General features: G+C 32.9%; 1 protein-coding gene across 7 annotated transcripts; it reads left to right on the top strand.

The window, feature by feature from the left end:
• The first annotated feature begins 14,537 nt into the window (after window positions 1–14,537).
• Window positions 14,538–20,567, top strand: LOC143914236 (kelch-like protein 38). 7 transcript variants are annotated; one of them, XM_077434374.1, is made up of 15 exons: window positions 14,591–14,729; window positions 14,846–15,027; window positions 15,113–15,295; window positions 16,489–16,695; window positions 16,777–16,828; window positions 17,070–17,227; window positions 17,297–17,499; window positions 17,569–17,766; window positions 17,841–18,004; window positions 18,081–18,198; window positions 18,278–18,426; window positions 18,508–18,715; window positions 19,338–19,551; window positions 19,631–19,744; window positions 19,815–20,567. In XM_077434374.1, the coding sequence occupies exons 2-15, from the start codon at window positions 14,961–14,963 to the stop codon at window positions 19,853–19,855; spliced, it is 2,076 nt and encodes a 691-aa protein (XP_077290500.1). In that variant the 5' UTR covers window positions 14,591–14,729; window positions 14,846–14,960; the 3' UTR covers window positions 19,856–20,567. The 7 variants fall into 7 exon arrangements, with proteins under 7 accessions (XP_077290496.1, XP_077290495.1, XP_077290498.1 ...); XM_077434371.1 differs by having other exon boundaries at window positions 14,615–14,729; window positions 17,841–17,972; window positions 18,049–18,198; XM_077434370.1 differs by having other exon boundaries at window positions 14,538–15,027; window positions 17,841–17,972; window positions 18,049–18,198.
• The last annotated feature ends 2,760 nt before the right edge of the window (window positions 20,568–23,327 follow it).

Here is a 23,327-nt window from a genome sequence, read left to right on the forward strand (position 1 = left end):
TGATTAAGGAGATACACAAACTGGCAGTACTCCGTCCAGAATGTCTTGATATGGTCTTGGTACCTCCTTATAAAGGGACAGGTCGCTCAGGGCATCTTCGACGTCCGGTTACTTCCCCATTGTTTAGACATGTACCTGGATATGTATTCCCACGACACTCAGTCCCACGCTATCGGTCACTTCTGAGAAGGGACCGGGTGCCGCTTACTACGCCAATTCGGTGGCCATTGTTTGGCCTACTTGCACTTAGTCTGGAGATAATTCTTGAAACCAATTATAACGGTCACACAGTCTCTGGGATGCTACTCGGCCTAATCCGATTGCACTTACTCGGCGGTGTACGTAATAATATTTTTATCCTTGACGGAGATTATTTGCACGGGGGGTTATTGACCGGGGTTTTTGACCGGGTATGTTCCAGGGGTTTTTGACCGGGGGTATGTGTCCAAGGGGTATGTGTCCAGGAGGTAAGTGTCCTAGAACTATTTTATGTATGTACATTCGAGAGTCTTTGATATACATAATAATAAGATATTTTTAACAATGCTGTTTATAAAATAATATAACGGAGTAATATATATGTAATATAGGCTCTGGAAACTGATCGCAGATCAAAAGATTTGCGTTAATTTAATTTAATTTTAGAATTCGCAGTGTAATATCGCTCGTTTGTTATCTTAAGAGAAATGGCGATTCGTTTATCTCTCGCCCATCCTTTGTCGAGATGGATTTCGTCGGCCAAATAATTGACCATCGGCCAATAATGGATTCAATCCGAAAGAGTGCTTTGCAAACAAAACAAAAGCAAAAAGCTCCAGCTGGGAAATAGGAATTTTCCCGTTAAGGAAAACAATTATTGTTCGCCAAGTCGGTCTTTGAACGAAATTTGTACGTACGTATGCAAACAATACCATTATTATGGCCGTTCGAATTCAATCCGAAAAATGTTCAGAAGAAAGCGAGAAAAGACCCTTCATATGTACATACATATGTACATATATTTCTTATATTTATTAAAATTAAATTGTAAAAATTTAAATCTTTACCATTTTGCCATTAAAAGTTTCCCCAAAGCGACACTTATGGTTTTGAACTTGTACATATATAAATGTATAGATTATAAATTTGGAATTATATTTAAATATTGGTGACAAATAGTAAATATGTTGGTTGTCAACTTGGTGAAGAACTGTGTCTATAATGAAATTAGAAAAGTTGGCAAACTCTGATAGGAAACGATCGACTTGGAGTCATAAATATCCAAATCTGACCAGCAACACTGCACAAATACTCCGACTACATTCTTTTCAATTGAGGTCAATTCGCGACCTCTATAAATAAATACAGAAAAATATTCATACACATATTTTTATTATTACATTAATTCATAATAGATTTCATAATATGTATAACTATTAAAAGTATATAAAATAATTCATTTTACATATATAATTTTATTCTACTTTTTCCTTTTAAATTTCAAGGTGAAATGAGATATTTAGCCTGGGTTTCTTAAATTATACGATAAAAAGTAATGCTAATTGCCCAGTTAAAAAATAAAAATTTAAAAACATGCTAACGAGATTCAAGTAACTTAAAATAAAATTCCCGAAAAAGTTCAAGAATGTTGCTGAAAAATCTCACGTTAATGAGAACAAAATAAACAAGGCGAAAGTTCTACTTCCGGTTGCCGGATTTTGTTCAATTTTTTTTATTACTTAAAATAACTATAAATATACACACTGAATATCAATAAAATACAAGGTCAAAATAAAATAATGAAATATCGTTTTAAAAAAAATACTACTTCCAGTTTACGAATTCTCACCAAAATCTTATGAACTCCAAGTTAGTATTTTGCAAAAAGAATACAAATATAAATTTAAGCTTGATACGGTCAGGGGTGTTGAAAAAATTGCGTCCTCCTAAGATTTTTAACTTTTCTCAGAGTAAAACATCCCACTTTCGGTTTATTAAATTCGGTGATTTATTTTTATTTTAATCACATTGATAGGAGGATTATACTTGAATTTTCTCGTGAAGAGCACACATGTTTAAGGGATCGAAAAAAATAGTGGAAGAAAAATCGAACAAGAGAAAACTGCCACTTCCGGTTGACGGGTGCTCACCAAATGTTATATAGAACTTGGCATTAAGTTTAAGCTTATAGATATGAAATCAGATTTCAATGCACCGAAAAATCTGCAAGAAAAACATAAATAACTCGATCCTCTTGAGTAAAAGTACTACTTCCGGTTGAAGTGTAAATATTCGAGAAAACGAGAATTACGTTTAAAGCTGCCGTTCTGTTAATCTGGCGATTTTAGAGCGGATGCACCAAACCCACAATTTTTATTACATATAAAATAAATTAGTCTGATTCGGTTAGCGGTTTGGGAGATAATTGAATTCAAAAACTTATAAAAAAGAGGACACCTACAATTAGGTACCATTTCCAGTCAACTTTAATTTAAAAAAAAATCGTTTCGATAATAATTTCCATAACCGATACTAAGTTTCAGTTCGATAGGACTAACGGTGTTAATTCACTAAACACACACACACATGCATTTTTTCTAGATGATGAAAGCATGATCAGTGATCGATTCTGAGTTCGAATCAGTCAAAATCTCGAATTCGAATTTTCGTATGATTACAAAACTTCAAATATTTTTTCTACGTACATAGATAAAGTAAAAATTGTTAATGAAATAATGGTTAAAGAATATTGATTTACTGTTTCATCGAAAAAAATCATATTCGATTTTATTATATTATATTAGAAATATAATTAATATGAATTATATGAAAAACTTCTAAAACAAATCTATTCGTATCATTTTCCTGAGCATATGCTTATAATATACTCGGTTTAACCATAGGATTAAATGAAACATTAGAAACACTAAAAATGATTTATGTATGCTTGATAGCAAATTAAAAATGAATTTTTGGCTTTATAAGTAGTATTCATATACTTTTGTAGGATGAATTCTGATTGTGAGATTAATTCTGACAAGCTTTTATACGCTTTAAAAACGTTCAATTTTAACTTGAAATTTATTTACTGCCATATGTGTGTTTAGTTTATATACATATGTATGTACTCAACAAAAATTCCAGATTAATAGATTAAGTCAGGAGCCGTGAGATTAAACTTGCAAAAGCCTCTTAGCATAGATCTATTATAGCCTATTTTATAGATTCGCGGGTTGAGCGAGCTCGGTGCGGACGTGCGTTTGTGTGTTGTTCCGATAAGTATGTAGAATTTTGTGTTAAATTGGAGCTAAAGAGGAGGTGCTGGGATGAGTATTTAGCTCTTCTGGCGCCTCGCAAGTTAGTACATATTCAGAATCATTACCTATGCTTGATTTAATTTTTTTTTTTTAAATGGAATTTAAATTTTAATTTTTTTCATATTTACATAATTACCCACATAATTTCGATCACATTTCTTTTGATAATAATTTATTATTAACGTCGATTGATTTATAAATGATAGTATTGATAATGTTTAACGTTGAATTATTTCATATTTAATATTGAGTGTTGAATGGTTTATATTTCAATGTTGAATTATTTCATAATTGATTATTTAATATTGAGTGTGAATTTTATTTAATGTTGATAATTTAATATATTGGATACTTGTACTCAACGTTAACGTTATTGTTTGGTACTAATTTCATAAATATTATGATTGTGAATAAACTGTCTATATATGTAAATATATCATAAATGGAAACACACGTCCGTCCGCACGGAGTAATTAATAAGCTCAGAGCAGAGCTCCATGCAACCGCTCAGGTCCCCAAGTTGCAAATAGGGGAACGACTCTTGTAGTCAACTGCCATGGCGACATGGTGGTCCTGGACAAGGAGCGCTGAGATAAGAGTGGTGATGAGTGAATCCGTGGTAAGTTTCACTCTATAAAATGTCACACAACACTATGACGGTCTCAGGTCAGCGGCGAGTAAGTGCCGCCACTTAACAAAAGCACAACCCGGTTTTGAAAGGTACCGTAACACCTTTCATAGAGAAGGAAACTCCATAAAAAATTCCCTGGCAGTGGGCAGCAGCTCTGTCAGTACCATCGACGGCGGAAGTATATGCAATATACTAAAACGGCAAAATATGGAAGATTCAAAGCGACGTGGCAGCCACTCTATCGGTTTGAATTCTGCGGAGCAGAAGGTTTGGGGAAAACTACTGTGCTCTCATATCCCTAGTATAACCACCATGAAGAGAAAACCTAAAACCACGGCCCCGAGTCTCCGGCGTCCCTTCAATGGGACAGGGGTGCTAAGAATCCCCGGACTCAAAGTGGTGAACATACGAAAAATTGGTACATGGAACGTTAGGACCATGTATCAAGCAGGTAAAATTGAAAATCTGCAAATAGAAATGAAAAAAAACCAAATACAGATGCTCGGCATAAGCGAAGCTAGATGGCCTGGAGCAGGAAAAACGATGCATTGCAATGGATATACGACTTACTACTCGGGATCGCTTGACGGCACTCATAAGAATGGTGTTGCTGTGATTCTGGAAGACGACATCAGTAAAAGTGTGAGAAACTTTATTCCGTTATCTGAACGAGTCATGATGATACAATTAGCAGGAAAACCTATAAATGTTAACATAATACAAGTGTATGCCCCCACTTTCGATAAAGAAGAAAATGAGATTGAAGAATTTTATCAACAAATCAAAGAATTGATGACATATACGAAAAAACATGATGTTAACATTATAATGGGAGATTTCAACGCCAAAGTTGGAGACGATGAAACAATGGGTATAACTAGTCGCTTCGGACTTGGAGAAAGAAATGAGAGAGGAGACAGACTAGTTCAGTTTTGCCAGGAAGAGCAGTATGTTATCTTGAATACTTTCTTTAAGCTACCTAAAAGAAGATTATACACATGGAAATCCCCAATGGACTGTCCTGATAATATTGTGCGAAACCAAATTGACTTTATTTTGATAAACAGTAGATTTAAAAATAGTATAAAATCGGTGAAAACCTACCCTGGTGCAGACGTGGCATCCGATCATAATCTACTTTGTGGGAAATTGAAGATAAGACTGAAAAAGATTTTAAGAGCATCAAAACCTAAACCAAGATTGGATTTAGAGCTGCTTAAAAATCTTACGATCCACGAACAATTTACAAAAGATCTCAATAAAAATTTTAAACAAAAATGTATTGAAGAAAATAGTAATGTAAACTTAAAGTGGGAAGGTATGAAATCAGCAATGACCCAATCTGGGAAAAAGTTTCTTGAAACAAATCAAATAATTAATAAAAAACAACCTTGGATGACGGATGAAATTATACATTTAATGGAAGAACGTAGAAAACACAAACATAATAATACAACACAATATAAAAATATTTACCGCCAAATTCAAAGGAAAATTAAAGAAATCAAAGAAAAATGGATGGAAAATAAGTGTAATGAAATTGAAAAATTACAAGAAAAACACGACGAATTTAACGTACATAAAAAACTAAAAGAAGCAACAGGATCATTCAGAAAAAAAGATTTCATACTCCTTAGGAATAAAAATGGAAAAATCATTTTAAATATGGATGAGAAGAAATCAGAATGGACCGAGTACACAAAATTGCTCTTTAAAGACAATAGAGAAACCGTAGGGCATATTGAAGAACCAGAAACGGGACCATATATATTGAAATCCGAAGTGGAACATGCTATAAAACTAGCAAAGAGTCGGAAAGCTACTGGACCGGATCTGATTCCTGCCGAATTTCTCAAGTTATTGGACGACGATAACATAGAAGATCTAACAAAACTCTTCAATAAAATATATTTATCAGGCGAAGTACCTAGCGATTGGTTACAATCCATATTTATCCCATTGCCCAAAAAGAGTAACGCGAGGACGTGTAGCGACTTCAGAATAATTAGCCTAATGAGTCACACATTGAAGATCCTACTAAAGATAATACAGGGCAGAATTTACTCACGGTGTGAAGAGGCGATTAGCAGAGAGCAGTTTGGGTTCAGACAAGGCTTGGGTACCCGAGAGGCCCTTTTCTGTATGAAAACACTACTCCAAAGATGCAGAGAAGTCCGTAAACCTGTGTACATCTGCTTTATAGACTTTGAAAAGGCCTTTGACCGTGTCCAACACGCTCGCCTGATGGAAACATTAAAAAATATTGGCCTGGATGACAGAGATGTCAGATTGCTACGAAATATTTATTGGAATCAGACTGCAGTAGTACGTGTCGATGATCAATTCACTGATGAGATTCCTATAGAACGGGGCGTCAGGCAAGGATGCATCCTATCACCTACTCTTTTTAACACCTACACCGAATCCATCTTCCACGATGCTCTCCAAGAGGCGGAGGGCATCAAGGTGGGCGGCGAGACGATCACCAATATAAGATATGCTGATGACACGGCACTAGTCGCTGAAAATTTAGCAGACCTGCAAAGATCTCTAGACCGTGTACATCAAGAAAGCAATCGAAGAGGTCTGCGCATAAATCTAAAGAAGACAAAATTTATGATAGTAGATAGAATGCAAACAGACACCGGGAATCTAACCTTGGATGGAGAGGTGATAGAAAGAGTAAAAAGATTCAAATACCTGGGTACCTGGCTGAATGAAGAGATGGACCCAGATGAAGATTTAAGAATCCGCATCGAGATGGCTAGAACAGCATTTGTAAAAATGAAGGCGGCGCTTACAAACAAGCATCTCAATCTTCATACGCGGTTGAGATTCGCGAAGAGCTACGTCTGGACAGTATTACTACACGGATGTGAGACGTGGACTCTGAAAACCAAGATGATCAGCCGCATTGAAGCTTTTGAGATGTGGGTCTATAGGCGTATGCTGAAGATTCCGTGGACCAAAAAGATATCAAACGAAGCTGTCCTCGGCATGATGGGGAGAGACAGGGAACTTGTTTCTGTCATTAAGCGGAGAAAGATGGAGTACCTCGGACACATGATACGGGGTCCAAAATACGAATTTCTCCGTTTGATAACCATGGGGAAAATAGAAGGAAAAAAATGGATTGGCAGGAAAAAGTTATCTTGGCTTCGAAACATGCGCATGTGGACCGATATGAGCGCCGAAGATCTGTTCCGAGCCGCTGAAGACCGATGCGGATATATTCAAATAATCGACGAGGTGGTCGCCAACATCCGGATGCGGACAAGGCATTAACAAGAAGAAGGGTTACACGACAATTGGTGCAAGTCCAAAATGTTCAACGACAAAATGTACCCGAAAATTAGTGCACTGACAAAATGTACCCGCGACAAAATGTACCCGCGACAAAATGTTCAAAAATGTTCAAAATGTTCAACCGTATCCAATATTTACGTATTTAAATTGAAAAAAAAACTTTCCGAGCGTATGAACTCCAGATTACATTGCATTAGTTTATATGGCAGGGCTTCTCAACCGTCTCCAAAATTTACTTTATTTCAAATGAATAATTTACTTTTTATCGTACACATCGCGGGCGTTATTAAATTAGTATAAATGACAGGGGTTCTCAACCGTATCCAATATTTACGTATTTAAATTGAAAAAAAAAACTTTCCGAGCGTATGAACTCCAGATTACATTGCATTAGTTTATATGGCAGGGCTTCTCAACCGTCTCCAAAATTTACTTTATTTCAAATGAATAATTTACTTTTTATCGTACACATCGCGGGCGTTATTAAATTAGTATAAATGTCAGGGGTTCTCAACCGTATCCAATATTTTCTTATTTAAATTGAAAAAAAAAACTTTCTGAGCGTATGAACTGCAGATTACATTGCATTAGTTTATATGGCAGGGCTTCTCAACCGTAATATAAAATCTTATAATGAAAATAAATAAATAAAAGCCAAAATTACAAATCTTTTCTTCATATGAAATAAGTTGTATTCAGTTGAAAACAAAACAAAAATCATTTAAACATAATATGAGCATACAAAATAGATAAAGAAAAAAGATCATCATTTGACATGTATTTTTAAAATCATTTTTAAATTTATTACTTAATTTTGTAATAATATTTATTTTAATAAATAAACAATATTCAATTAAAATAATACATCATTAATTGTAAGATTAAAAGTGATCTGCTCTCAAATAATGGAATCATCATAGTTCGAACTGTTGAAATGCACATGTCATTAAATTTAAAACATTAAAACACAAAATTTATCAATTTTCAGATTAAACACAAAATTTATCAAATAATTGTTAAATTAAAAATTTAAAATACCTAACATCAGTGACAAATTTAGTTATAATATAATTGCTTATCAACAGCTACCGCTGCATAAAAAATATTGATGTCATTTAAAAAATTTGAGTATATTATGACTTAATTTATACATTCTTAAATAATAAGAAATAAATAAGCAAAAAGTTGTGCATTTGATGGAATATCGATAATAAGAGGAAGCTTTTATAAAAAAAAGATACAAAAAATGTACTAAAAGGAAATAAAAATATTGTATATAATATTAAAAAATCCATAATTAGTAAGATTAAAAAATGGTATGACAGTATTTAAATAATGTAGATACATACATACATATGTACATTAAAAGGAATTTAATATTTTTCATATTAAATAAGTTAAGTTTAGTTTTAAAATACAAGGATTTAAAATTAATAACTAAATATAATATACATAAGTATGTGACTAGATATATAAACTAGAACCCTGTTCGCCCTTGACTTGACTGCTGCGAGAAAAATATCCTGTGTACGCACCTGAAAATGAATGTTATATATTATTTTATATACAAAATTTTAACGAAATAATATTTTAGAATAAAAACTAACGAGTGTTAGAACGAGATTCTGCTCACAATATTTGGAATACAAAATTTTATGTGAAATTTTAGTCAAAATATTTTTTAATTGTACTCGAAAAACAATGTTTATATCAATCAAAGTGCCAGGGTGGCGATTTGATTTAAAAGTTATATTATTAAAATTTCTAGTCATAACAATAAAACAATAACAACAAAATATTTCTTAACAATAACAATAAAACTTGACTCTTTGATGTTTTCGAGAAAGTTACAACCAACAGCCGCAATATTTCCGGGTAAGTTTAAGAAATAAATACTCATTTGAAACGACATATGCCATTCATAAATAAACAGACAAAGCTGTTTTTTGCGTAAAGGGCTGTAGTGCACACAATATTGACTGTGACTAATTACTACTTTTTATGTACGTACGTATCTTAGGGTTGCCATAATTGTCGGACCACCGAAGGGGACTTCCCCCCCCCCAAAAAAAAAAACACTCATAGCTTTCATAGCTTTATACACTCGAAATTCATAGCTTTGTTATAAAAAATTGTGCAATCTTATAAAACAATGCATCTGTACCAAATCTAAAATCAAACAATATAGATTAATAGGCGATTAAATTTAATAAAACCAAATAGAACCTTACCTTAACATTTTAATTCATACGTTCTTCTCTCGCCTTTACTCTTCTTTGAATTGGGCGACTTCATGTTTTCGTTTTTTGGAGCAGCTCTTTTTCCCCTTTTATATAATTATATAGTTCAATGCACGACATTTTATAATACATACACTTTTTTATAACACGCTTTTCACTGTGTCAATATAATGCGAATTGCGCTCATCTGTTCAGTGAGCTTTATGTAATTAATGAGAACACACGTTCAACATAGGCATTTTGCGGTGGGATGGTGAACAAGTATTGTTAACTTGATAACCTTATTAGAACTTTATAATACCAGAGAAATTATAAATTTATTACATAGATATATGTATATTTTTCTATAATAAATGTGATCGAGCTTATCAACTGTGAATAGCTAAAAATTATTATTCTAATGCTACAAACCGAAGTTGAAGAGGACATTGAAGAGATTTCGAACCCACCATTTGCCTATTGTCCTAGGGTTTTACGCAAAGAAAAAAATGCATTCAATAGCCTCTAACATGAGGGTAGTAAAATTTTATAACCCATTTGTCTTTTTACATATTTTCGTCCATTTGTGTAGACAATTCATCTGTCAATCATAGAACTAATTTCAAAATATATTATTGTTTTGCCATCTCTATTCAACGCGCGTGATTTTTTTTACATTTACATTTTAATTGCATTTTACATCAATCGTGTGTCTTTTACATGTCAAAATGAAATTTTGTATGCAACTCTTACGCATAATAATTAGTTGTAAATGATGCAATATTAATGTGAAACATAAAGGAGGTATGTAAAAATAATTTTAGCTGGGGATTAAGGAACCCGTTGCCCAAAAAAAAAAGGTTGACTATTGTAAATTTCTAATGTCTGCCTTTTTTACATACCTCCTTTTTTCTCCAATACAATGTCCGATTCATACATTTGTTTTTTGTTAAACACTAAGTAAAATCTCTCCATCATAAATCCTAATAGTCGTAATTCGAGACTTGATTGTAAAATAATACATTAAATTTATCTAAATTAATATTTGATATTCTTGCCTTATAATTGTATAATGAAATATTAAGTTTAAAAAAAACTTTCATTTTACATATAGCTTGCGAATGTACACTAGAAGACTTATTTGCAGAAGAAATAAAATAATTGCATTTTTAAACAAAATTTTGGAAAAAACTTATGTGAATTTGATTTAGAGACGCCGTAAAGGTCACATTCAATGTTAAAACTCGAAGTACACGTGACCGCTGGCTGGGAACTGTTTTATCAAAATAAAACGTGGCTATCAACGTTTATTTATTTATATATTATCTTAGCTATCAAGCTAATTTTAAAATTACTTAACTCTAAAATTTATAATTATCTTATATGTACTGTCCCTCACAGAGGTCTTCGGTGTTAAACTAATTCAATGACATACGCTTAAAAACTAAATTATTCATTTGAAATAAAGAAAATTTTGGAGACGGTTGAGAAGCCCTGCCATATAAACTAATGCAATGTAATCTGCAGTTCATACGCTCGCAAAGTTTTTTTTTTCAATTTAAATACGTAAATATTGGATACGGTTGAGAACCCCTGTCATTTATACTAATTTAATAACGCCCGCGATGTGTACGATAAAAAGTAAATTATTCATTTGAAATAAAGAAAATTTTGGAGACGGTTGAGAAGCCCTGCCATATAAACTAATGCAATGTAATCTGCAGTTCATACGCTCGGAAAGTTTTTCTTTTCAATTTAAATACGTAAATATTGGATACGGTTGAGAACCCCTGACATTTATACTAATTCAATGACATCTTAAAATGATATTCAATGAGTCACAATGACATTCGCTTAAAATGTAATTGTTCAATTTAAATAAGTATATGTTGGTACGGTTGAGAACACCTTTAATTTATAATAATTTAATAACATCCGCGATCTATACGATAAAAAGTACCATATACATCGATAAATATAATACAATAAAAAGTTACTTTTGCCATTAAAATAGGATAATTTAGGATTTTTGAACATTTTGAACATTTTTGAACATTTTGTCGCGGGTACATTTTGTCGCGGGTACATTTTGTCGCGGGTACATTTTGTCGCGGGTACATTTTGTCAGTGCACTAATTTTCGGGTACATTTTGTCGTTGAACATTTTGGCCTTGCACCAATTGTCGCGTCCCCAAGAAGAAGATAGATGAGTAATTTTATAGATGAATAAACCTTTCGAAAAAGTGTTTCCATATGTTTAAAAAAGAAGAACTGAGGATCAAATGGTAAAACTTAGTAAGGAAAGTTCGAAGATCGGAAGAATTAAAGGATAGTCTCTAGAATTGGCTGCTGTGAAAAAGAGCGAAGATGTTCAATTTCCAATCTGAGTGGAATAAAGGAATTTAATGGTAACTACATATATAAAAATGGGAAACATATATCGGCTACTTTTAGTTATGTCGATTTTACAAGAGAGCGAAATTGTAGAAATGGCTGATGGACGTTCAATAATTCCGGATAGTCCATAAAATCCGGTCGTTTTTCCGGTCGCACAAAGCTCGCAATTCGGCGAAAGGTCCAATCCTCGAAATCACGTACATGGTATTATAATATAAACTCGAGTTTACCGGAAAACACAACTCGGTCGTAAAATCGTCGTTACCGGGCGCTCGAATCCGGAACGATCCGGAAAAAATGTAAAAATAGAGTTCAATAAAACTTGTACTTATGTTAGAAATTTAAATTTCAATCTATTCGGTGGTTCAAGAGATAAAAACATCCAAAGAAATATTACAATAAGAGTATAAGAGAAGGTTCTATGTCCGGCTTAGCAAACATATTACATACAACGTAACGGATAAAATTTCACTTACATATTTGCATGCTTTTGTAAGATTAATGATGATCGAATTATCTTCAAACACATATTTTCCATACTGAATATACTAAATCGGTCGAAATCTCTAGGTACAATTTTCTCATGAACGGTACGTCTCCATAACTACGTTACATCGCACGGAATATAATCAGGGTCATCACATATTCACTACAGAAATTAAAGTTTTATTTTGATATAGATTTATTTACAATTTTAGTATATGTTGGTGATGAGCGTTGGTGGCCAATCCGTCTATTTTCTCAGTTGGCGGATTATTTTTATCCACTTTTTTTTTATTTGTCTGTCCTTGGGAACTTTAAAATTAATGTGTAATGTAAAGTTTCAAAAACAATATGTATAATATAAAAGCAACGATTTTTATATTAATTAAACTTAAATAATTGGTTATTAATATAATTGAGTATTCGGCGCCACCAAGAGAAATGTTTTTACATTTATTTAAAAATAATTTTTACATTTCTCTGGTGCCAGCCCTGAAATTTTATGTAGAATGCGGGCGATCACCATGACACTTTTAAAAACTATCAAACTACGATGTTAATTGAATAATATGTTACTTAAATGATCAATTTACTTATAAAAATGTATCCCATGTTGTTTATTGTGTGTTTTTGAATGCATTGTGTAATTTTTAACGATGCACTTGCCCATCTTGCGAGTAATATAAACAAACAGAGAAATTTTTATCGGACATATGTCGAGCACCAAGCATCAAATACGACTGATGCTAAAATTATTTGAAAAGGTCTGTGGACATTCCTCACTTGACAACAATATGACGCCTAAAGCCACTTCTATTATTATAACACTAGTTAGTTATGCATGATAATACATATATTTATCTCATTTACAAACTCTTTATCGATAATTAAATCAGTGACTCTCAATCTCTCAATTTAATTTTAATATAATGAAAAGTCAAAATTTATGAAAAAAACCTTTCTGAAAGTTTTTCTACTAAAAAACCAATAGTAAAATTAGCCATATCTGATTTGAACATATATTTTCATAGTTTAAATATATATTTTCTTAATGACATTATATTATATAATACCATTTATTTATTTATTGAAGTTTGGGCCATTGTGGCATTACAGGAATCCTTAATGCGCCACAATGGTCGAACATATAAAAGAGAAGCGAAAAAAATTATACAGCCAAAAATACATTAATAAATAATCATTCAAAACAATAGCTTTAATAATAGTAGATACAGTAAAAAAATCAAATAAACAGAATACTTAGTAGGGAATGTCTTTCATTTACAGCCAGCGCCAATATATAAGAACCAGCCGTAAATACAAAGTATCCCTGCGAGATCCCAATGGAAGATAAAAATTCCACATCACATACAATTATAAAAATATGGATGAGCGCAGGCTACCAGAAAGATAGGTTTAAATAGTATCCAATAATCAACACACACTAGGGTAGAAATTAGGTTCATTTAGGTTCAGCAGCAACGATTTCATTGAGAAGTCAGATAGCTCTTGGAGTAGAAGCCATCCGATAAAGTACTGTGCGGACAGGAGGTACAACTATCAAATGATGATGTCTACCACGTACATAATTATTAGGGACATAAAGTCCTTACTATTCCAGCAACGACGGTATATATACAATCAGAATCAGATAGAATATCCCTGCGTATTGTTATATCTACATAAGTCTTTATTTGTTTTATGTATTCTACTCCCACGACCTTTAAATCAATCTGCGAGACGAATTATGTTTCCCCCAAAAATATCAAAGCCCTTCTTAAGCCTGCACAACAAATTGCGTGCATCTACTCAGCCATTTCTCGATACATTCAAGACACATATGTTAACACTAAAAATATCGTTTTTCAACTAACTTTATCGCTTTTCTGCATTATTCTCACACAACGAATTGCGTGAAATCTACCCTCAAGGGATACATATGCAAACACTAAAAATATTGTCTTTAATTAGTTTACCAGCATTTTTCACACGACTCGACTCGAATCGTATTCCCTCAAAAACCCTTTTAAAGCTGCGTAACTAATTGTGTGAAAACCATTTCTCGATACACTCAAGGGTCAAAGTATTAAAGTCTTAAGATATTGTTTTACTTAACTCGAGTTCCCCCCTATTTTATCACGAACTATGATTGGTCCAAATTGTTACGTTTATTAAATATATACTGATGTTAAACATATGGAAGATCACTTGCGATCGAACCGTCTGACTTACAACCGAACCGTCTCTTACTAATCACTGACTAACAATTGAACCGTCTAACTAGTGACTCGCGATTAGACGACTTAACTAGTAAACAACTAACTAGTAACGTGTAATACTAACTAATCTCGTGTATACTTAATACTATTAAAGAAGATAATCATCTTATAAAATAAAGTGAGTTTTATTTACGGAGTAGCGTTCCGCAAAAACGCTTGGTGGCAGCGGAAATATTAATAACAACAAAATACACATCACCCACGAATGTAACAGTATATACATGCATACATTAGCAGATAACCCATAACCTTAAACAACATGGCATAGACATGTGATAACTTTGAGGAAAATACAGTACCCGTATATGTCTTGACTTAACAATACGCAGGCACAAATGTACTTATAATAATGTATCAACCGAAAATCATTTCACTGTTCATCTTTTCAACGACTACGATCTTTGTACTATCTGTCGGTGAGTATCAGCTAAATTTTACATATCATATTTTAGACTTTATTCGACGAATCCGTTTCTATTTGTGTATTGTATCTTTGATTAGATCTGAACTGCCAAACTCCTGATGATTTGCCAGGATTGTGTGTTTTGGACGTGGGATGTCCCCCATTAATGAAAATCAAAAATAACAAAGCCAGATCTCGAAACGATACTATTTTTTTCGCTCAGTCGTATTGTGGAAGTTTCGAGACGCACTTGAAAGTATGTTGTGATGTCAAAAAGACTAGTGAGTGCAATTTAAATCACAATAATAATATGTAGAATATGTATGTTATATCACTTCAATTCACTGTTCTGGATCGACTATTGAATATATGTATGTAAGTTGTCTCAATTGATTTCCGTAACAATCGGTTTTAAACGGAAAAGTCTATTAATACTTATGTATATATGTATTTAGTTTCAAAAACTTTTCATTTTGTTGTTCCTAATAATGTAATGCTATGTATAAGTATGCTACTAATTATTCTAGGCATAGCAAGCATAGCAAGCATAGCAAGCATAGCAAGCATAGCAAGCATAGCAAGCATAGCAAGCATAGCAAGCATAGCAAGCATAGCAAGCATAGCAAGCATAGCAAGCATAGCAAGCATAGCAAGCATAGCAAGCATAGCAAGCATAGCAAGCATAGCAAGCATAGCAAGCATAGCAAGCATAGCAAGCATAGCAAGCATAGCAAGCATAGCAAGCATAGCAAGCATAGCAAGCATAGCAAGCATAGCAAGCATAGCAAGCATAGCAAGCATAGCAAGCATAGCAAGCATAGCAAGCATAGCAAGCATAGCAAGCATAGCAAGCATAGCAAGCATAGCAAGCATAGCAAGCATAGCAAGCATAGCAAGCATAGCAAGCATAGCAAGAATAGCAAGCATAGCAAGCATAGCAAGAATAGCAAGCATAGCAAGATAAAACTAGATTGAATTTAAACGTTTTTTCCTGTTGGCTAATATTCACAGCTGACTAATAAGTATCTCGTATTTTTTGCTCCACTGGAAACACCAAAAATTTATAGACTTTTAAATTGTCTACTATTATAATTACATTCATCTAAATTTTGTATATATAAGCAACGCGGTTTTTTTTTATTGTTGATCATCAGGGTCTCTAGAAATGACAAGCACAAGTCGTTTAAGAAATAAATATACAACCTAAAAATCAAGATTTCCCAAAAATATGCTACAATCCAACTTATATTTATCTTTAATCAAAAATATTCCATTACGAATGGTTTTTTATATGAAAAGTTTATTTATGAAGACTTTTCAAAACAGGTTTCCAAAATTTCTAATTTTGAATAACGGATTTTCGGGAAATCTTTGGAAACCTACTGAATGACAGCAATGAATACTCTTAGAATTTGTGGTCTTGTTATAAATCGACGTTTCCAAGCCCTACATATTGTCAATTTATCTCATAAAGGTGGATGTCCAAGCATTTTGGAACCTACAGTAAGTTTAGAATGTCATTACGGAGGGCAACAGATTTCGTGTAGTGAACTGATGGTTTTTGATACATTAGTATATCCAACTTGTATGGAACGCTACGAACCATATAAACAGAATGCTTTGAATCCTCTGCGTTGCATTAATGGTAATTGGAATAAGCCCGTGCCAAAATGTGTCCTCAGTGAGTATTCAATAATCGCCGAAATTATTCTATATCATCAATTTTTAATATTATTAATGTACCTTGCGTAATCCTTTACAGCCTGCTTGGATGGCTGGGATTGCAATGCTTACCTGGTCATTGGAAGCCTAAGGTATTTGTTATTATTTCATATTTGCTAACATTCAGTATTTTTTCAAAACATTGACTCAATATGGATTATAAAGATTATTAAAGAATACCTGGATTTTTCATAATTTAGTTCTATATAAATGATAAGGTGACCTTTCAATTGAGTTTTAGCTTTACTTAAACTGTGGTTATTTATTAATAGTGATTTGCATAACGTCTCCAAAACTGACATGTCTTAAAAATGAATGTATGTACATATGTAGATATCGAGTCAACAAACAAAAGCTGTCAACTCATTGCAAATCATTAAATAGCGCCTTCAATTCTAACGGCAAAGAAGCTGTCGTTGATAATAAAGAAAATATTAATTCGAAGACCATTCAAGACGTATTACATTTTTTGCATACAGGCAAAACTTACGGTGAGACAATTTTATTCAAGATAGTTTCATGATAATAGACTAATTTATAAGCCATTTTTAAAATTTCAGACTGGACGTCAGATCAGTATTCTGACGTCATGAGTTTATCTAGATCTTTAGAATCGAAGTATATAGAAGAAAATTGTATTAAATCATTTAGAAGCCACTTGAACGAAAACAACTATGTAAGACTATTGCGAATGTTAAACGAATCAAAAGACCAAATTTTGATGAAAGAAGTCCATGTTTATATTGCTAAAAATTTTAATAAAGTACGTCATCTTATATTTGATAATATGATCTATTTTAATTTGATTAAATACCCATTGTTTTGGAAATAGATTGCAATTGGAATGGAGTGGCTGGAACTGAATGCTACAGCTATTTCTGCAGCTCTACAATCAAACAAGCTAATCGCCAACTCTGAAGAGATTGTATTTGAAGGACTCAAAAGATGGAGCAAACACGATTGGCTGAATCGAAATAATCACTTTGTAGATCTTATGCAATATATAAGATTGAACGAGTTGTCTCGAGAAGTATTATATTTTTGTTTATATAAAGTTCTATGTTGAACAACGGATCTTAATCTTTTCGAATGTGATAATCTCAGTTTTTAGTAAAGAATGTCAGTTTAATTTGCGATCAAACCAAACCGACCACCCGTTGTTACGACTTGGTTTTACCTGCTATAAATCGGAAGTTGCAAAAAGATCCCCCGATTTTTATAGTAAAATTTGGGGTAGTGAGTAAAGCACATACACAAATTGAACATATGTATAAATTTCAATAATCAATCAACATCAAAAAATAATTTTTAGTTCAGTATTAGTATTGTGATTCATAAATCTAGCTCATCATCGGAGATATTTTTCAATGATATTGACCTGAAAACAACTGTTCCCGAGCTTTGCAATAGGAAAATTTACTTTTTCGGCGGTAGAACGGATACATTAAAAGTTGCGGATGATGTGAGTTTACATAATTAGCGAAAATATTATTGAATGTGTCAATTTATAAAAAAAACATTTAATAATATTATCGATGCAGGTGTGGTCTTTGGATCTTGAAAAAAACCAATCGACCAAATTATCACCGTTGAAGAACAGACGAGAATCGTCACAAGCAGTTTGTATTGATGGGATGATATACGTTAGTGGTGGTACTGATATCAAGACAGTATGCAATACACTTGAGCGGTGAATTTAACATATAAAAGTCATGTATAAGGTTTGCAAATCAGTATGAAATATATTTTTATATTCTGATACTTCCTTTAGGTATGATCCTGTCGCAAAAACTTGGAATTTCATGGCCACAATGCCAACAAAGCGCGAAGAACATTTGGCGATAGTCTATGAAGGCAAAATGTACCTTATTGGGGGACGAGAAAATAGGAAAGTCTTGGATTCAGTGGACATTTATGATCCGGAACTTGACAAGTGGACTTCCGGTCCAGTGATGAAAGTCCCTCGTTATAAACTAGTTGTAAGTTTCTATCAATACATTAATAGATTCGCGCATTATTAAGATTGTGTCTTCGATCAATGCGTTCTGCCAGTTATGACGTATGGATGTGAAACTTGGACAATAAGATGCTACAAAAAGTCCAATGCACTCAATGAAGTATAGAACATCGTAAGCTCGGCATAACGAGGAAAGACAGGAAACGAAACACGTGGGTGAGAAGTATGACAAGGGTAGTAGACGTAGTGGATAGAGTAAAGAGATTAAAATGGCAATAAATGTGGCTAGAAGAATGGACCAACGGTGGACAAAAGAAGTGCTTGAATGGTACCCGAGAGAATGCAAAAGGGTAAAAGGAAGACCATAGGGGAGATGGGTAGAAGAAATAAGGAAAATTTATGGGGTGAGATGGATGGGAGTTGCACAAAATGGAGGCGACTGCAAGCGTGTTGGAGAGGCCTTCATCCAGAAGTGGATAGTGAGCGGCTGTAGATGATGATTTCGATAAGTTTCAATTATTTAAAGCATATATAATCATTAACGAGTAAAATCTTACGATAAACAGTTGTTTGGGCATAAAGATTATGTTTAAACGTTGTATCACTTAATTTGTGAACCAAATATGTACAAACATCTGTTGCAGGGTACAGTTTTGGGTAAACAACTATTTGTTTTTGGAGGAATAAAATCTGGAGGTTCAAATGAACGTTCTGTGGAACGATTGGACTTCGAAACTCACGTGTGGACTAAAATTGGTGAAACACCTATTGAATTTTCAAATGTTATTTCATTTGTCAAAGATAATACAATTAATATATATGGTTATTATATCCAACGAGGTGGTTATAGGATGGCAAGTTAGTGGTCATTACTTAAAATTTCAAGCTTGTTCAAAATTCTTCAATAAACTAGTACAAATATGTATAACTCTTGCAGGGTCGACAAAAATGTACGAGTTTAACCTTGAGACAAACGAATGGAAAAATATTGACACTTTATGGGAAAAGTTATCATTTATAATTTCTGGGGAGAAAATGTGTAATTATGATAGTAAGTAAAATATTTTTATTTAATTCATATAAGTTGTCTCTTAGATGTTTCAAGCTTTTGTTTTTATTAGGTCGAGACAGGAATACAAACTTCAATGAGCTCTGTTATTAAAACAGGATATTTAGGCGAACTTGGACAACATTAAAATACATTATTAATTAAATCTAAGTATTTTTATGAATAACAGAGATTTGAGCTATTATAAAAATAAGAAAAAACCAAAGGAAGTAGATATAAAATGTATCTTCTATTTTTAAAATATTGATCGAATTTTTCAACGAAAAGTGATTATAAAATACATTTGTGAACTTACGAATGTATTTTATAATAATTCCTTATACATATACCTTTTTAAAGTTGCTTATCAAATACATACATACATAGTTGCTTATAAAATACATATAATGATAATATGAATACTCTCGTAAACAGGCTTTATCTGATACTAATATGGGACGTTTTATTAATGGGATCTCATAAGTTATATTCAAATATGGATATGTTTTGAGAAATTATATTTTCTAGCAGTTAATTGATTCGAATATTCAATTATGTACGAGTCGATCAACGATTATAGTCCCTAATGAAAATAAATTAACATATTTTATTGTATATATGTACATATATATTTTCATACACATAACATTACTGGAATCTACATACATATGCAGTCGACCGAACTGCCAAAAATTTATAATAAAACGTAAGGGAGGTTTGTAATAAAAATAGCTATATCACATACCATCAAGTATGTATATCATCAAGTTTGCATGATACAATAGACTTGATCATGTATACTTGAAGGTGTGTGGCTTTCAATTGGAATGACATGTGTATTTGAAAAAACAATCAATTTTCTACACTTCCAAGCTTGTGAATGTATCATGCCTTTTTTAATCAGTTCAGTCCTTTATTATTAAACAGACATGTCACAAAATGTCTTTTTACAATAAGTTTTTGAAAAAAAAAAGTTCTACTGTCAAAATTGACGTCACTTCAAGTAGAACGGAACGTGTGTGAACTATGTATATGGACATCCTGCAAATTGGATCAAGCCTCAAGTATCATGCAAACTTGACGAATGACTCGATGGTGTGTGCCAGCTATTAGATTTAATCAAATATTGGTATTTCCTGTTGAATGAAACAATTATCTCACCCAAGTTTTCATTTCTTCTTCTCCAAAAGGAAACAGAAAACCATTAAAGAAACCCCTTTTGATTATATTGCAAAAAAGACGTGTTAAGTGACTATGCTTGAAACCAATCACCATTATTAAAAACGAATGAATTTACAAATACAGATAATAGGCGATAAACTTTTGACTCGTGCAAATAAATTACATATTTATATTTTATAATCTATGTATATGTGTACATAAATAAATAAATATGGTAAAATATAATAGTATCCAATTTCAGATAACCCGTTAGATCAATATCATGGAAAACACTCAATAAATACATCTGTATACACGAGATGTATACAAATATGATAGATAAACATGATGTCAAACTAAATAAAACCGTGTAATAAAGTATCCGTGTCCAAAATAAGGTAAAATGTGTTAAGGGAAGCGATTCGATGAAACTTTCAACCAGAATAGAAAGAGTTCAATCAGTTGTTGACAGACGATTTAGCGTAAAAACTTCCATTGCGAATACAAAACGACATTTTCCCATCTCGCAAACTGAATGACGGCAAGAGGAGGGGCAAGCGCTATGAAATGTATTTCAGTCTACGAGCTCGTAAACGCGTCGCAAACTTTGCGCACGCAAGATACATACATTTTTCACCTTGTCTAGAGTGTCTTGTAATGCGATTTCATGTTGATTAAAGTTATACAAATATATGTACTACACACCAGGTGGGCGAAAAACTCGACAAGAGTGAAAGCTCTGCTCTCTAGTGTCGGGGTTGCGTGTGCTCAAATTGGGGTTGAAGAATAAAGCGATTGTTGTGCATGAAAAGGTCGAAAATTTGAAGACTAGAAAACTTCAACAACGAGGAAACCAAAAAAAGAATAGAAATTTTGAAAATTTGCTCATTTTTCGTTCGATTATTCGCCAAGGTCAAATTTTAATATAAGGTTAATAAAGTATAGACAGAAACTTTGAGTTCATTTTGAAAACACACTTTGAGTGAAAACTTTATTTTTTTGATATTTCAAATTAATTTTAACAGCATTTATTTTTATTTTGGACACATATACTTCTATAATATCAAGGTAACGATCTTGATATTATAGAACGAAACTGTTGATCTTGGTATACTGTTTAGGAGTGACTTCAAATTTTTGTCACAAAAGTGCTGTAGGGATACCAAAATGCTTGGATTTGTTTTGCGCAATTCTCACTACTTCCAAGATCCAAGTATAATGGTGTTACTTTATTGTTCCCTTGTCTGAAGCATACTGGAGTTTGGGTCTGTAATTTGGAGTCCCACTGAAATTAAATTCTCTCTTGATAGAAAGAGTTCAAAAAAAATTTCTTAGATGCCTTTATATGAAGAAATATAAATATTACCCCTATTTATTTCCCACTACCTTTTTACAAGGTATGCTATGCTTTGACTCACTATCTTCGAGAAGAATTATTGCCGTTTCTAAATATTTCTTTGGAGTATTAAAGGGAAGAATCGACAACCCTTCGATTTTATTGGAATTTAAATTTTCGGCGCCTGAATACGGTAGAGCTTTGTGTCATCATTTACTTTTCCAACCTATTCCTGCGAAAACGTCTGCTTTAAATAGCTCGTCTCTTGTAAAGGCTATCCGGTTCCTTAATGTGATTGATGAGCATTTGGACCTGTTCAATTGTCATGTTGATGAGTTGGCTAGGTTCTTGAGATTCAACACGAGACTATTTGAATGAGATGAATGATTGGAATTTTTATTGTTTTTATTTTGTTATTTTCTTTCTTTTGTTTTGTAAAACTAGTATGATGCTTTGGGGGAACCTGTCAGGTCACACTGGTCATTTTATTGTTATTATTATTATAATAAATTAAATAAATATAAATATATATGTATATAGACATGAAACAAATGTACATAGATAACTCAAATGCATATAATATTTGGTAAATTTTAATATGTATTTTTCTATTTTTATAGTTTTCCTGTTTTTCAAAGAGGAAAACATCAGCGCTTAGTCAGATTCGATTCACTCATCGTAGCAGTCATTTACTGGTGAAATTTTCCCGCGAAAAATCAACAGCCGAATTCATAAACAATCCGATAGAATAAGCGGCGAAGCTTACCGTCGAAGGTTTTGTCAACACGAGTGCCAATTTGTTTAGAGAGCACTTCAATGTGCGAACCGAAAACACGAGCATTGTTTACATATGAATATGGAGCCGAGGGATCGAGCGATTTGAAATTGAAATCCGAGTGCTAAAACGCGAATTTCCCTCAATTCAAACGCGAACAATCGGACACGCGTTAAATTTTCCGCATCGAGCGGCTAATGCGGACTCAAATTTTACCACAAATATGCGAATGCATTCAGTGTATTTGCATACATATGAGTGTATATAGGATTGATACTAGCCCAGCGTTTCCCAACCGGAGGCACGAAAAAATA

This window comes from Arctopsyche grandis, chromosome 7 (assembly GCF_051622035.1).
Source record: "Arctopsyche grandis isolate Sample6627 chromosome 7, ASM5162203v2, whole genome shotgun sequence".
NCBI classification, from domain to species: Eukaryota; Metazoa; Arthropoda; class Insecta; order Trichoptera; family Hydropsychidae; genus Arctopsyche; species Arctopsyche grandis.